Source organism: Schistocerca gregaria, chromosome X (assembly GCF_023897955.1).
Source record: "Schistocerca gregaria isolate iqSchGreg1 chromosome X, iqSchGreg1.2, whole genome shotgun sequence".
Taxonomy (NCBI): domain Eukaryota; kingdom Metazoa; phylum Arthropoda; class Insecta; order Orthoptera; family Acrididae; genus Schistocerca; species Schistocerca gregaria.
The window spans coordinates 683,372,778-683,390,265 of NC_064931.1; the positions used below are offsets into that span (position 1 = coordinate 683,372,778).

A 17,488-nucleotide genomic window follows, 5' to 3' on the forward strand; every position below is an offset into this window, starting at 1 on the left:
GTTGGTCAGTCTGCTAAGCAATAGAAGAGAGCAAGTGGAAATCTGAAGTTGTAAATTTTGCATTTAAGAAATCATTCAAGCAAGAGGATTCTACAAACATACCATCACCACACAGGCTCTTTTATGGAGAACATAGTAATTGGCATCCCTCAAATGGAGAAACAACTGAGAGTTGAAAATAAATAAGTTGCTGGGTCCAGATGGAATCCCAGTTCAGTTTTATAAAGAGAACTCTTTGGCATTGACCCCTTACTCAGCTTAAATTTATCATGAATCTCTCAATCTGTTCAAAGTCCCAAGTGGTTTGAAAAAAGTGCAGGTGAATCCTGTATATAAGAAAGATAAAGGAATAGACCAGCAGTAGCCTTCAGAGTGTTGCCTGTAAGGGAGGTGTGTTCCAAGCAGAGAGCTGTCACTGAGTTTCTTTTGGTGGAAAACCAGAGCATCATAAATATTTTTTCATAGGCACTTGCAGAATGTCTATAGAGACCTGACAGTGAACAAAAGCACAGTGAGTCATTGGACAAATTGTCTGCCATCACAGCAGTAGGATCTCATAAACCTGTCCGATCTCCTGCATGTCGAATGGCCGCACACAACTGTGACTCCTGCAATGTTTGAATATGTGGATGTTCTCATTTGAGGTGAATTATGGATCACAAACAAACACCTTGCTGCACAACTAGACATATCTGTTGGCAGTGCTGACACAGTGCCCACATGGTTCCTTGCCACCTAACAGAAGTTGACAAAGAGCAATGAAAGGCTATCTGTGAAGAATTGCTTGTGCCTTACTGGGTTGATAGTGACAATTTTTTATTGAACGTCATCACAGGCAATGAAAGCTGGATTCATCACTTTGAACTGGAAATAAAATAGCAATCTGTGGAGTGGCACCACACCACCTCTGCTCCAAAGAAAAAGTTCAAAGCCACACCCTCAGCTGGTAAAGTAATGGTGATGGTCTTCTGGGACTCTGAAGGGTTATCTGTTTGATGTCCTTCCTCATGATGCAATGACCAACTTGGAAGTATATAGTGGTAGCCTCAGGTAACTGAAGAAATGGATCCAGTGCCTTCATCACCATAAAAATGAAAATGAATTTCCCATTCTCCATGATAATGCAAGGCCTCACACCTGACCAAAGATCATAAAACTTTATTTGTCTGCTCCTCCTCATCCACCCTACATCCTGGATCTTGCACCTTCCAGTTTTCATCTGTGTGGCCCAATGAAGCGTGCACCATGTGAAAAACAGTATGACGATGGTAGGGAGGTTACTGATGCAGCAAGACTTTGGCTCTGACGTCGAACAATAGAGTGCCACAATTCAGGCAAACAAGCCCTCCCAGTAAGGTGGCATAAGCTCATCACATTGAACAATGATTATGTAGAAAAATAGAGTTTTGTATCCAAAATAGTTGGGAATAACATTATGTATGTGAATCCTGAAAAAATAAACTTTCAGAAAAAAAGTGTTGCATTACAAGTTGAATGCATCTCTTAACAAATTTCCTTGACAGAAAAGAGTTTGTCCACAAATCAGTATGAATTTAGAAAGCATTGATTGTGTAAAAATCACTTTGCCCTTTTCTCACATGATCTCCTGCAAACCACAGATTAAGGGAAACTGGTAGATACCATATTTCTATATGTCCAAAAAGTATCTAACATGGTGCCCATAGCACGTTTTTAATTAAGGTATAAGCATACAGTGTATGTTCCCAGACAGGTGAGTGGCTCAAAGACTTCTTAAGTCATAGAAGCCAGTACCTTATCCTTGACATTGAGTGTTAATCAGAGACAAGGGTATTGTCAGGAGTGCACCAGGGAAAGTTTAATAGGTCTTTTATTATTCTTTATGTATGTAAATGATCTGATGGATAGTGTGGGAAGCAATCTGCAGCTGTTTGCTGATGATGCTATGGTGTATGGAAAAATGTTATCATTGAGTGACTCTGGGAGGATACATGATGATTTAGACAAAATTTCTAGTTGGTGTGATAAATGGCAGCTAACTCTAAATGTAGAAAAATGTAAGTTCATGTAGATGAGTAGGAGAAACCATTCTATAATGTTCAAAGACAGCATTGATAATGCACTAGTTCACACTGTCATATTGATTAAATATATAGGAGTGATGTTGCAAAGCAATATGAAATGCTGCCAAGAACTATTCTGGGTTGTACGGCCATTGTCCACGGAACTCTTCTATCCCTGACTTTTCATCCAAAGCTATGTTGGACATCTTCGGAGGTGCTCCTGGTTGTACTGAGTCAGCAAGACTCAGGACAACCAGGAGCACCTTTGAAGATGTCCAATGTGGATTTGGATGAAACATCAGGGATGGACCACAGCCATACAACCCGGAACAATTCTTGGCAGCTGAAACATCCAGTTGTGATAACCTTCATTGTATGATCAATGTGAAATGGAATGAGCATGTAAGGACTGTAGTATGGAAGGCAAATTGTCAGCTTCAGTTTATTGGAAGAATTTTAGAAAAATGTGGGTTGTCTATAAAGGAGACTGCATATAGAATTTCCTGTGTGAGCCATTCTTTACTGCTGGAGTGTTAGGGATCCCCACCAAGTCAGATTAAAGGATAACATAGAAGCAGTTCAGAGCTGGGCTGGTAGATTTGCTACCAGCAGGTCTGTTTAATATTCAAGTTATGAGGAGATGCTTTTGGAACTCAAATGGGAAACCCTGGACTGAAGGCGATGTTCTTTTTTGAGGAACATTATTAAGAAAATTTAAAGAATCATCATTTGAAATTGACTGGAGACTGATTCTACTGCCACCAATGTAAACTTTGCCTAAGGACCACAAACATAAGATAAGAGAAATTAGGGCTTGTACAGAGGCATTTAGTCAGTTGTTTTCCCCATACTCTATTTGTGAGCAGAACAGTAAAGGAAATGATTAGTAGAGATACAAGGTACCCTCCACCTTGTGCCATACAGTAGCTTGCAGAGTACATATGTCTGCTTGTGTCTGTGTATGTGCGGATGGATATGTATGTGTGTGCGAGTGTACACCTGTCCTTTTTTTTCCCCTAAGGGAAGTCTTTCCGCTCCCGGGATTGGAATGACTCCTTACCCTCTCCCTTAAAACCCACATCCTTTCGTCTTTCCCTCTCCTTCCTGAAGAAGCAACCATCGGTTGCGAAAGCTAGTAATTCTGTGTGTGTGTTTGTGTGTTTTGTTCATGTGCCTGTCTGCCGGCGCTTTCCCGCTTGGTAAGTCTTGGAATCTTTGTTTTTAATATATTTTTCCCATGTGGAAGTTTCTTTCTATTTTATATATATATATATATATATATATATATATATATATATATATATATATATATATATATATATATATATATATATATAGAGTCAGTGCTCTGATCCATCCATGTTTGTGGAAATATGATGTGAGACACCACAACACAAAAAAGTTTGGTATTGGCACTTAAATGAATATATGTTACTCATCCCACATCTATGGCAAATATTTCACTTAGGATCAGTGGAAAGGACATAAGCATATCCAGATCAGTGGAAAGGACATAAGCATATCCTTTTTCTTGTAAATTGTATTATGTATTCTAGTGTTACAACATGTCCTACTTCCTTGAGACACTTTTCATTATGAATTTATAGAAATAGAAGTGTATCTAATCAAATTTAATCTACTGACTACATCAGCAGGTTCAAGTGACATACCTAATGGACTAACTTCATATCAGTGTGCTGCAGATGCAATATATGGCAAAAAATCAATTTAAAAACTAAAATACATAAATTCAGTTGATGAAAAATTTTGGAAGTTCAGAACTGATTTTAGGATTTCACAAATAATATAAGAATGTAAAAGAACTCAGTGGTTGCAATTGTTTTAAAAACTGTATATAATTAGGACTAAGTTTAAAAATGGTAAAATTGTTACTGGATATTTCTGCCAAAGTAACAATGTAATCAACAATCAGCATTTAAGATTGTTAATTGTTGATGAAACATATTCAAAAAGTCCTTACCAGGTATTGCTCATCCATGCAGTCAATGTGAGGTCCTATTACAGTAAAATATTTCATTCCTTGTGGTGGAGAGGCATATGGAATGTCAACAGTAACCTGAAAAGAGAAGTTTATTGCTGTTTTGGTACATAATTTATAGACAATACCCCTTCATGCTCTTCAGTCCAATAGGAAATTTTTCCCAAATTATTGTACTTGTTTTTGAATTAATAACTAATAAATTCAAAGCAATCAAAATTAATTTTAACATAGTTTCAACATATTATATGAACTTATGGAAGATAGAGCAAAAGAAATGTCTCATAGCATAGTCCATATATATTTTGTAAAGTATTTTCAATTATCTCTGAATGAATATAGTAAGCACATCAAAAAATTATGTTAACCAATTCAGTTCATGGAGCACACACTCACAGAGACAAGGATTGGGAGTTAGGACCTTGCATATAGAATCAAAGAAGTGTTGTACTCTCCCCCTTCCTTACTAACTCCAGTTTCTGTCCACAATAAGCAAAGCCTTCTCTGAAAAATTTGAGAGGAGTGAAGATTACAATAACCTTGCTAATTTACTTAGCTTTTCTCGTAGAGTTGGGTCCAGCTCTTCTTGCCTAGGGGTTTGGTTCTTGAAGCTGAAATTCTTACATTTTAGGTACTCATGGTTGAATTGATCTAAATAAATTTGAAGATTGTTGTTGCAGAATTTTTTGTGTTATGTTAATGTATTTTGTCACAAATTAGTGTATCATATAGTCTTCAGAATTTTCACTGTAACAAAGTCAAAATTACATTGTTTGCCCAAAATACAAAAATACGTCCTATCACATCTGTTACATGCTCACTACTACTTCACTCTGCAGTAATAACCATATTCCAAAGGGTTTTGAATTTTTCTTGACAAATGAATATCTATCAATTTCAATTATTATTTCCTAAATGAATCGAAGTAAACATAGTGAACAGTATTACATTGCATAGTTAATAACAGAAATTTTAAGGGTGCCAAATAATTTATAATTTCAAATGATGCTAAAAAAATAACTTAACTCTACATTCAGAGCTAGCACTCATCAATTGCAAAATCAAAAATAAAGTAATTCCTTTTCATAAAGTTTAGCTTGAAATATAATATATTGTACAGAAAATTATATGACAGTTTTCAGAAAAGCAGATAATATTGACCCATCCAAAATTCAAAAAATAATACTGATATCAACAACTACTGTTGACGAAAAGTAATGTTAGAGGAGGATGTCCCATTGCAGTGTTCATTTGAGACATTTTTGAAACCACATTGAATTCAAGTAGGGAATAATATAATGGCATTTCAGTCATTAGGATTATGGATAAACTGTGATACATTGCAATTGAAAATATTTTGAATGCTGAACAACTTAAAGTAGCAAACATTTTTCATTCTAGTCTGTCTTGTAAAAAGTTTCAAATACATTTACAAGAGGCTTTGCCAACAGAGTTCATCAAAACTGTTTTGTGTAACATCTTTAAAATGATAAGTGGAAAGTACAAGCTATGAACCATCTAAATATCCAATCAAAAATAAGGATGAAACTATCTGCTTCCTTCAAAAATGGAATAAGAGAAATAGTAGATGGGCCTTCTGACAAATAGATTTTCCATATTTACAAAAAAATATTATATCAGTTGTTGATTCCAAAATAAATGTCATAAATGAATCCTGTGAATCAGCAGGATTTATTGATATGATTAAAGTGTATAGTTTCAAGTTCATAGAATTTGGAACAGAAAAGGAGTGAATGATTCTAAAAATGTTACAGCAGAACAGATGCCTGGTAAAAACATCCAATAATTAACTTCAGTTCACCTACGTCATCTACTCATGTACAGATAACTTCACAGTCAGACTAAAATTTGACCTCAATAGAAACCATATTTGCATTGACAGCAATGAACACTGCCCCTCCCATCTCATCTAATTTGTCAGTTTGATACATGTTCCATGTCTTAATAAATATTTAAGTTCTCTCTACTTTGGGTTTCAGACAACTCACAGTTCTGAGAATAATGTGACTACTTTCCTGGAGGGTAGTAAGTTCAGGAACTTGATTAGTAATAGTTCAACCATTTACTGTTAAAATTATGACTGTCAAGGTATCTCTTCTTTGTGCACAATCTAATTTCACCCTCAATGTATAAATTGGTGAATGTTCATCAGAGGCAGCACCACATAGTGCCACATAGCACAAATTTCCAGAGTGATGTGTGGATTTGAAGCATCTAAAACATAATAAAGTGCTGCTTGGCACAGACACATTGGTTAAATAATTAGGCATGATGTTGCAAAGTGATATGAAATGGAGTGAGTATATCAAGTTGGCAGTTGGAAAGGCAAATGCTTGACTTCATTTCATGGAGAGAATTTTGGGAAACTGTAGCTCATTTATAAAGGAGACAGCACAGACAACACTGATGTGAACCATTCTTGTAGATGCCCAAATGTTTGAGATCCACATCAGGTTGGATAAAGATTAAAAGAATGCATCAAAGCAATTCAAAGACATGCTGTTAGATTTGTTACTGGTCAGTCCAACCAGGACACAAGTATCGATGTTCCATCAACCAATGACATGCATCTGCCATGTTGTGCATTTGCAGCATGCTACAGCTCCAGTAAGGGTGTACATTGCTCCAGCAACCTGGAGAGCTACAAATTTGCAATTTTCAACATTTTTCAAAAACTACTTCCAGTGCATCTTAGGAGCTAAAATATTGATAGTGTCTTTCTTCAGGGGTATTCTTCCTGTATAAATAAATTCAGGGCACGTTTTGACATGTTGGACCATTCCCTTGTGAGGATGGCCTCAGAGCCTTAGTGACAGAATACTGATGTTGATGTGAGGCACAACTTGTGGACAACTACACCCTCCATGCTTGATAGCCTCAGGCAGAGCCACCTCCACATTACTGATGAGATCCCCCATCAGACATATTGAGTCATGGAATGTGTATCAGAAAGAGCCTGTAGAAGGGAGAGTGTTCATTGCAGTTGACAAAAATACTGTCTCTATTTAGATTGTAGTCCAGTGCAACAGTGAAGGTATGTGGTCGCATATAACAGGTGTAGGTGAAACAAAGTTAATTGCTGGATGTTTTTTACTGGCCACCCAATTTCACTGTGACAGCTCTAGAGTCATTAAGAGAAAGTCTACAGTCAGCAGTGTGTAAATACCCAGATCATGCAATACTAGTTGGAGGCAACTTTTACATACCAAGTATAGATTGGGATGTCTATGCATTCATTGCAGGGGGGTAGAGACAGACAGCCATGCAAAAAACTTTTGAACACATTTCTGAAACCTGTCATGAGCAACTACCTTGGCAGCCCACATTCAATGGAAATATCTTACACCTTGTGGCTACAAATATGCCAGATCTTATTGACAATTTCAGTATAGAAATGGGGATTAGAGATCATGATGTCATTGTAGCAAGTATAGTTACAAAAGTTAATAAATCAGTCAAGAACACTAGAAGAGTGTTTTGGCCCAGGTAGAGCAGATAAGCAGTTGTTAGCATCTCACTCAGAGAGTGAACTGATGTCACTTAATTCTAATAAGATGGATGGTCAAAGTTGAAGCACACTGTAAATTGTGATCTGGAGAGTTATCTGCCATGTAAGTGGACAAAGGATGGAAAAGACATGCCATAGTTTAATATCAAAATTCAGAAGATGCTAGGGAAGCAGAGGCTGTCGCACTCTCTGTTCAATACAGAATGCACAAGTGACAATAAGCAAAGGTTAGTACAGATTTGTGCACCTGTGAAAAAATCTATGCATGAAGCATACAACAACTAGCACTGTGAAACATTAATAAAAGATTTAACAGATAACCCAAGACAATTCTGGTCCTACATAAAATAAATAAACAGGTCTAATGCTTTCATTCAGTCCCTTGTTGACCAGTCTGGTGTGGCAGTTGAAGATAGTAAATTGAATGCTGAAGTTTTGAATTTCACATTCAAGAAATCATTCACATAGGAGAATCATACAAAGATACCATCATTTGACCATTGGACAGACTCCCATATGGATGAAAAGTTGGTTTTACAAAGAGTACTCTATGGCATTGGACTCTTACCTAGCTTCCATTTATCATGAATCTTTCGCCCAGCACAAAGTCCCAAGGGACTGGAAAAAAAGCACTGGTGACACCTGTATATAAGAAGAGCAAAAGAATAGACCCACAAAGTTGCACGCCAATATCCTTAACTTCAGTTTGCTGCAAATCCTCAAAAATATTCTCAGATTGAATATAATAAACTTTCTTGAAACTGAGAAGCTTATGTCTTTGATGAAACATGGTTTTGCAAAGCATCATTCATGCACAACTCAACTTGTCCTTTTCTCACTGCAAATTATGGATGAATGGCAGACAGACAGATTCAATATTTATAGATTTCTGACAGTATTTGACATGGTACCCCACTGCAGGCTGTTAAGAAAGGTATGAGCTTATGGAATAAGGTCACAGATACTAGAGTGGCTTGAAGACTTCTTAAGTAACAGAACGCAGTATATTGTCCTCAACAGTGAGCATTCATCTGAGACTAGGATATTGTCAGGATTGCCATAGGGAAGTGTGACGGGACTGCTGTTGGTCTCTATATACAAAACTGATTTGGGAGACAGTGTGGGCAGCAGTCTGCAGTTGTTTGTTGATGATACTGTGGTGTATGGTGATGTGCTGAAGTTGAGTGACTAGAGGAAGATACAATATGACTTAGACAAAATTTCTATTTGGTGTGATGAATGGCAGCTAGCTCCCAACATGGGAAAATGTAAGTTAATGTGGGTGAGTAGGAAAACCAAACCAGTAATGTTCAGACACAGCATTAGTTGTGTACTGCTTGACTCAGTAACTTCACTTAAATATCTGAGCATAACATTGCAAAGTGATATTAAATGGAATGAGCATGTGAGTACTGTGGTAGGGAAGGCAAATGATCGACTTTGATTTTTTGGAAGAATTTCGGGAACGTAGGGTTCATCTGTAAAGACATATTTCTCAATACTGCTTGAGTGTTTGAGATCCATATCCACTTGAATTGAAAGAGGACATCGAAGCAATTCAGAGATGGACTGCTAGATATGTCACTGATAGGTCTGAACAACATGTGTTATGGAGGTGCTTCAGGAACTCAAATGGTAATCTATGGAGGGGACGCAACTTTCTTTTCATGCAACACAACTGAAAAAAATTAGAGAGCCATCATCTGAAGCTGACTGATAAATGATTCTACTGCCACCAATGTACTTTATACATGAGGACCATGAAGATAAGATACAAGAAATTAAGGCTCATAAGGAGATGTATAGATAGTCATTTTTCCCTCACTCTATTTGCGAGTACAACAGGAAAGGAAATGACTAGTAGTGGTACAGGGTACTCTCCATCATGCACTGTATCATAGCTTGTAGTGTATCTATGCAGATGTAGACGTTGATGTATATTGGCTTTCTTTCCATACCTGGAAACTATTTCCCTAAGGAGCTGTATAAAGTCCCTAATGTTGGTACTCTTGATAAATAGTAAATACCTCCCCATGTGTGCCTTCTTGGAACCTGCTGAAGGGGCAGCCACCTGTCCACTCACACGATGAATGGGCAGGGCCAGATATCCAGCCACCACATTGATTTTCCATCTCAAGCCATGTGTTACAACCTACAATTCTATGCATGGTGAGTGCAGATTCCCCATTATGTATACACTGCAAGGTGCCTCAGGAGCAGAGCCCATGGGCAAAACAGCTCAGGTGCTCATGTGGTTCACCATACACTCTTCCACCACTACGCCCAAAGGCAGCAGCCTGCAGATGGCTGACTGTGACCATAAGTGCCTTCAGCTGCTCATGAACTGCATCTAGTTCCCCATCATCTGCATACAACATGCTCACACTCCATCCATCCCACTAATTAAGAATTAAACTATGAAACAAATGAAAAAAGGTAAATGTGTGACTTGCTAGTCTCCTGGTGCTTCAAAAATGAAGCCTGATGGCTTACTGTGGGCAACATTCACCCATTCATCTGGACTTCCATGGAACTTGCGGTAATAATTAACAGCACAATGACAGTTGGGGGCTATGTGAATACTACTGCAGATATCCTGGTGGCTTATTGCTTGATCTCCCCCCCCCCCCTCCCCCCCACCAATGATAATGGCATCTTCCAGCAGGATGTCTATGTTACAAGCCCACAGTCATATTACAATGGTTTGAAGAGCATGGTAGTGTTCATAAATTGTCTTGACCACCAAATGCACTAGATCTGAACCTGATGTAGAACATCTGGGACACTACCAAGTGCCAGTTTTGTGCCAACAAATGACCTCTCTGTAATTTATGGGAATTGCATGACCTGTGTATAGACATCTGGTTCCACATACCTTCAAAACCTAGGATTATAGCAAGTTGGTCCTTATGAAAGTGTAACAGAAATGCTTGAGGAAGGATAATGGGACTTGTTGAAAGAAAGATGATATAGTTCTCATGAAACACAGTTGCATAAATTTAGAGAATATTATTTTGAAGAAGATTGTGTGACCATTTTGCAGCCATCATTGTATATCTCTTGCAGGCATCATGAGAATAAAATGAGAGATTTTAGGACATGTACAGATGCATACAAACATTAATTTTGCCCTCTCTATGGACTGAGTGCAAGTGTAATTGCAACAAAGTAGATAACATTGTTGTGAAGTACCCTCAGGTAAGTTGTATATATATGTAGATGTTTCTACTACCTGTGCTTTCTTTAAACTGTGTGATGGACAGTAATTACAACATCCAAAATCTACAGCAAAGACAGAGAAAATGGGAATTCTTTCCTACACAGAAGTAATCGACACCAAAAATATATTATGGAAAAAAAAGACCTTTACTGTCTCACTTCCTCACTTCAATTTTATTACATCAAATGGAACCACGAGAACCTGTAATGTCAAAATTTCAGCTTCAAGAATCAGCCCCTAGATGTGAAGAACTGGAACCAACTATGAGAAAAAAATATAAGTAAAGGGCTCATTGTAAATCTTACTCCTCTCAAAGCTTATTAAAAGAGTTAACTATAAAGACTGTGACATTCAACAAATTATGTGAGGGAGAGGTAGATTACAAACAGTAGGTAAGGAGAGAACCTGAAATTACTTCTCACAGCAGAATATCATCAGATTATCAATAACAATGAGAAAAATGACACTGAATGCACTGCTTAGGAAACAAGATGTTGAACAAAGAAACAGTAAATGCCCTAGAAATAATATCTTTCCAGAGACACAAAGAGCATATAATGATCCAGACTGCCAAAATCGAAAAGCAGGGTTATCTAGAACTCTTAGCACTGAATACAGATTTGTTATGAACACCAGTGTACAGATGGAAGAAAAATGTACTCCTGGACAGAGAGTGGTGTTATTTACACAAACATCAAATACTCAAGAATACGTAAACATTAAAAGCATTAGAAATTTTGTTAACCTCCCAGAAATGATAAATACAAAATAACAAATAATTGATGGTGCCAGAAGTACTAATTGCTATGCCACATTACATGCAGTACAGCTTATGGTTACTTTCTAATATTTTGATGACATTAGCATAGTAATGCGAAGGGCCCAAACTCAACCACCCTAAACACAGTCACATTGTAGCTGAATGCACCTCTAACTCATTTACAGCAAATAGTTTAAGCTTTAGCCTCACAAAGAGTCATGTTACGGAATTTAAAATACCTGTACTGGAAATAGAACGTAACATCATGTCAAAAATAACAAACTCCATCTTAAATTTTAGATTTCCAGCTATATGGTAAGCTAAATTGACTCAAAAATTATATATACTAATCAAGAAGCCTAATTTGTAATATTTTTCTTTTAAAAGTACCTCTGACTGTGCTGACCTGAAGACTTGGATTACTATGTATACATTCACCCCTGTTTTCGTAGAGTAAGTTTTCCAAGACATCATTGTCCAAAAATGTTTGTCAACAAAATAACAAATAATTGATGGTGCCAGAAGTACTAATGTCTCCTTATGCAAATTATCTAGAATCAAAGTGTAAAATTCATGTTAACAGTTTAAAGCGTAAATAATACACTTATCATAAATATATGTAAATCCCTGACAATTATCAGTGAAATCATGTAAATATTAAACTAACATTCCTCAAGATTTAATACCATGCTGTTGAACAAAAGACAGTGGAAGAATCACAGGGTACCGGATTGATATAATCAGAGACTGAACTGGAAATTTTTGTGACCTTTCTAAGGCATTCGATTGCGTGAACCATGAGATTTTTCTGAGAAAGGCAGAATTTTATGGGTTAACTTAGAAGCAGGGATGTGACTTGCCGCCTATTTGAAGGACCAGAAACAGGAAATCATGGTAAACGACACTAATGGGGAACCAGTGTCCTCTTCTTGGGGCACAATAAACTATTGAGTCCCACTGGGCTCTGTTGTGGGTCCTCTACTTTTCCTTATTTTCATAAATGACCTTCCAATGTGTTCAAGGGCTAAGATAAAATTTACTTTGTTTGCTGATGACACAACGATTCTGGTAGACAATTCAACAAATACTGATCTTGAAATCACTGTAAATGAAATTTTTCAAGAGACCTTTCACTGGTTTACCTCTAATGGATTATCACTAAATTTTGAAAAAACTCAATTGATTCAATTCCATACAAGCCAAAATATCGAAGGGGAGATTAATGTTAAATACAATGATGGGAATTTAGCAAGAGTGGAGTCAACAAAGTTCCTGGGTCTACTTGTAAATAGCAACCTAAATTGATCCTTACACATTCCTTACCTATATACAAAACTAAGCTCAGCAATTTACATTATTCACAGGATTGCTTCCTTCAGTGACTTAAATACTTTGAAAGCTGCCTATTTTGGTTATTTTCATGCCCTGATGGCCTATGGAATTATATTCTGGGAAAACCAGCCAAAGGCAAACAAAATCCTCATAGCCCAGAAAAGAGACATTAGGATTCTGTGTGGTGTCAATTACAGACATTCCTGCAGGAAACTCTTCCAAGGACTGAGAATACTCACAGCAGTATCTCAGTACATTTTCTCTCTCATGTGTTTCTGGTGTAAAAATCATTCCCTTTTTGAAATGAACAGCATGTATCTTAACTATGACACTAGGGTAAAAAATGATCTACATCTCGAGCAAAAGAATCTAAGTTTGGTGGAAAAAGAAGTAGACTACTCTTGCATAAAAATATTTAATGCTCTCCCTCAGGCAATAAAAATGTCAGTTACTGATCCACCTACTTTTAAAGATCAACTTAAACAGTATCTTCTAAGTAAAACCATTTACTCACTGGATGAACTTATGTAAGAATATCTGAATTGATTTTGATCTATTGTAAGTCTGTTCAATGTAATTTGTAACTTTTTACAAAAAACAATTCTTGTAAACATTTTTTCTATGTAATATATTATTCATTGTACAACCTATTATTACAAACAAATGTCTCAAATCTATGTAAATGACACGTTCTGCACCCAAGTGATTTATCGCTAATGGGTCTACAGAACACGGATGAAATAAATAAATAAATAAAATAAATATGAAGAAAAATTGTATGACAGTAATTGATTGAAGAGAAGTTTGTGCAGCAAACTGATGTCCAGAACAGTTGGTAAGACTGATAGTAGAGCACTGTATTAAAGTTTATGTGTACTTGAAGCAGAGGAAGAGTATGAGGGAAAGAACTGTTTGTACCTTTTTGGTGCATGCAGTTTCTACCCTAAGCTTAAGAGTCACATTCCACTGAAAGTGATATGTTCCTCCCTGAACACTGTTACAATTTTGTTAATAAATCTTTACAAGGTGATATAGGTCATACTTTGAATCTTTTCTGTTTCAGCTGTTTCAATATTTCTGTGACACATTATTTCAAGTCAGGAAACCTATTACCATTCTATGTCTATGTCTGTATATACACCCAGCAAATCATCCCTCAGTATTTGGCAGTCTATCCCGTGTACTATAATAGCTTTCCCCCTTATTGTTCTTGGAATTTTGCAAGTAAGTCTCTTCATAATGCATAAGATCTCTCTTGTAGCATCTTCCATTAAAGTGGGATAGGTATCTCTGTGAGTCTCTTGCACTTTGTAAATGAACATTTGACAAAATGTGCTGTTCTTCTTCAGATCCACTCTATTAGTCATTGATGGCAAGAGCTTTGGAGTGGTCATGAAAACTCAGTAACGAGTTGAATGAGGGATTTGTAAGTTGCCTCCTTTCTGAGCCAATTACACTTCTTCTCAATTCTTGCTGTGAATCTCAGTGTAGCATTTGTTTTACTTACAACTAGTTTTATGTGATTATTCCATTTTACGCTTCTTGAAACACATACTCCAAGATCTTTAAAGATTTAGACTATTTATAATGGGTCCACCAGCCATGTAATGAAATAATAATTGATCCTTCTGGCCATTTATGTATACTACATAACATTTGTTTCTTTTGAGAGTAAACTCATGTCTCTAAGTCTGATCCTCTCCAGATCATCTTGTGTTTTGCTACAATTTCCTCAGACTATGATTTCTATGCAAAAGCACCCTCTGTGACCAGCCTTATGTAGCTTCTGATATTACCCACAATATTATTTATATATGGGGTGAATCAGATGCCTACTGGCAAACTTTAAGAGGCTGTTCAGGTATACCTTCCGGCTACTTTATATAAATCACCCATAGCCCCTGGTGGCTCATTAAAAAGTAATATTGTAATTATGATTTATTTAGTTCATCACCACAATCACCCTCATTTCTATGAAAATACGTTCACAACAGTGAAAAAGTCTGTGACACAAAATAACCAAAATGTACAACACACGACACATCATAATGGAACAACCCTCAGACAAAAAACGTACACTTTTATTACAGTGTGTTCAGTCTGTTTTTTCAGTGTACAGCACAACATATAAGAAATGCAGAATTGTTTCCTTACAGGTATTGCTCAAACTTTGAGCACCATACCCATGGCAGAGTCTACAGTGATGCACCATCGACAGTCTTACAAGTGCACTAATTCCAGTAGTTTCACATACTGCTTCCACAGCTGTGATAATTCCAGTACTCAGGTCCATGTGAGTATCAATCAGAGTCTCAAAAACTACAGGCTCTTCACATGCCCCCAGAATAAGAAGTCCACTTGTGTCATGTCTGGTGAGTGGGCTGGCTATGGAACAGGACCATCATGACCAATCCATTGCAAACCAAATAAAATTCAATTACTCTGCAATAAAGAACAGGAGACCATCATTCCCTTATACCCAAATACTCAGAAAGTATCACTGAAGAACCTCTGAAGGTTTGACAGTTGAATTCTGATTTATGCTGTATCTTGGAAGCAGTAATGGTCCTATTATGTCTTAGATTACACCCAATGCTGATTTCTGTCTGCCACATTCTCCCCATTAAGAATAACATCCTGAGCTCTAATCACAAGGAAATCTGCAATCCAATGAAAAAGTTTGTCCGATATTCAATAAACTCATACTTCATTCATTACTGACAATGTAAGACTGTAGTAAGTGGCTTATGTTAGTCAGTGTACACAACATTAACCTGTGCCCCATGATATATTGCTTTCTGGATGTCATGGGTAAGTAGAGAGAGCCAAGTTTCATGAGATCAGTTTTTCGAGAATCCATGTTGATTCAGACTTAGAAGACTTCACCAAAAATGCCATAGTATGTGAGTATAAGATGCATTCCATATTTCTATAGCACACATGAGTCTGCAGACCACCAGTTAAGCTCATCTATCTGATTACTTTCCTTGATAGTATGAATAACCAGCACCTTTTCCAGTCATTGCTCCAGCAACCTATGATAAACAGCTACAGGAAGAGAAGCAAATTCTGTTTTATAGTCTATAAAGAATTGTTTAGATGTCCTATCAGATCCAGTCACATCTAATTTGTTGAGTGATTTTAGTTAATTTTGTATTCTTTTATCACTGATTGTGATATCAGTAACTGTGGCACTTGTACAGTCATTACCAACAGAAGTATTTAGTAAGGATAATACATGTATGAGCTGTCCACTCTAGAACCTCTTATAGACATCTCTTTAAATAGTTGGGCAGACTGATAGCAGCTGCTTGGTTCATTTACTCCCTTATTGAGGTTGTTGGCAACAATCAATCATAGTTTGAAAACTACAGTAACATTCAGTAATACTAGAATTAGAAATGATTTACACTAACCATCATCCAGCCTTACTGTGGTGCAGAAAGTAGTGAGTTAGTTGGGCAGAAACTCCCATCTATGCAGTGGCACATCAAAGCACAGTGTTTTGTTTGTGAGTTGTAGTGAGCTTCTAATAACTAGAAGAAACTTATTTTTACATATTGTGTGCATTTTAATCTAAATTCTTACATTTCTTGATGTCTGTGTACATCTAATAAGCACAGTTCAGTGTTTTAACAACTGTGTAGTGTATATTTCTACTGTTTCTACCACAACAGCTGCTTTTTCTGAGTGAATAGCCAGTTATGGTATAGAACTCATTAGTTTACAGTTCCACACTTCAGTATCTGTCTAGTCTATAGATCTGCCATCTTCAGTATGGATAGAGACTAGATTGCAGTGTTTAGATGTCAACTGAGTTGGTGACAGTTTGCTCACAGCTCCAGGTAGTGCTGGCTTCAGTCATACAGCTTGAGGCTATTGCCAGTGGGCATTACTGTGAGGGGTCACACATGGGGATGCAGGGTACATCCACCACATCCCTCATAATTCACTACTGTTACCACCAAGGTTCCTGCCTGTGTTGAGGATGAACCTTCATCTGTGGGTAAGTAGGAGTTTGTTTCAAACTGTAGCAGCCAGCAAAAGGCCTCCCCAGTTTGCCTGAAAAGCAGGTTTCAGGTGCTACCTGCAGCTGACAAAGATCCTGATTCAGATGCAGTTGCTTGCCCTGCTCAAGAGGAAGCCTCTCAGTTCACAAGATCTGGGCATTCACAGAGGGTGGGATTACTGGTAGTTGGGAGTTTCATTGTTAGGTATATAACATGGTCCCTTAGCGATAAGGCTGCCAAAGAGGTGAAGAAATCCAGTGTGCACTATGTGTGCATACTGGGAGGAGTCATTCCAGATGTGGATAAAGAGCACAGGGTGCAGTAAACTGCAGGTGCTGGCCCATGTCAGTACTAATGATGTGTGTTGCTTTGTATCAGAAGAGATTTGTCTCATTTTTGGTAGCTAGCTTAAGAGGTAAAAACTGCCAGTATTGCTTGCAAGATATAGGCATTGTCAACAGGATCAATTATGGACCTGTGGTACAGAGCTGAATGGAGGCTCTGAATCAGTGGCTCAGACAGTTCTGTACTGTGTAGGTTACAAATTTCCCGACTTGTGTCATTGAGTGGTGGGTTTTTGGATTCCACATCAGAGG

The 17,488-nt window shown here is 37.3% G+C and overlaps 1 protein-coding gene across 1 annotated transcript in view; it reads right to left on the reverse strand.

The window, feature by feature from the left end:
* The window catches only part of LOC126298831 (arrestin domain-containing protein 2-like), a 229,371-nt gene that overhangs the window by 88,714 nt on the left and 123,169 nt on the right, over positions 1-17,488 (reverse strand). Inside the window, exon 6 of the mRNA XM_049990307.1 lies at positions 4,024-4,119. Coding sequence (XP_049846264.1) covers positions 4,024-4,119 — 96 coding nt within the window. The remainder of the gene's footprint in view (positions 1-4,023; positions 4,120-17,488) is intronic.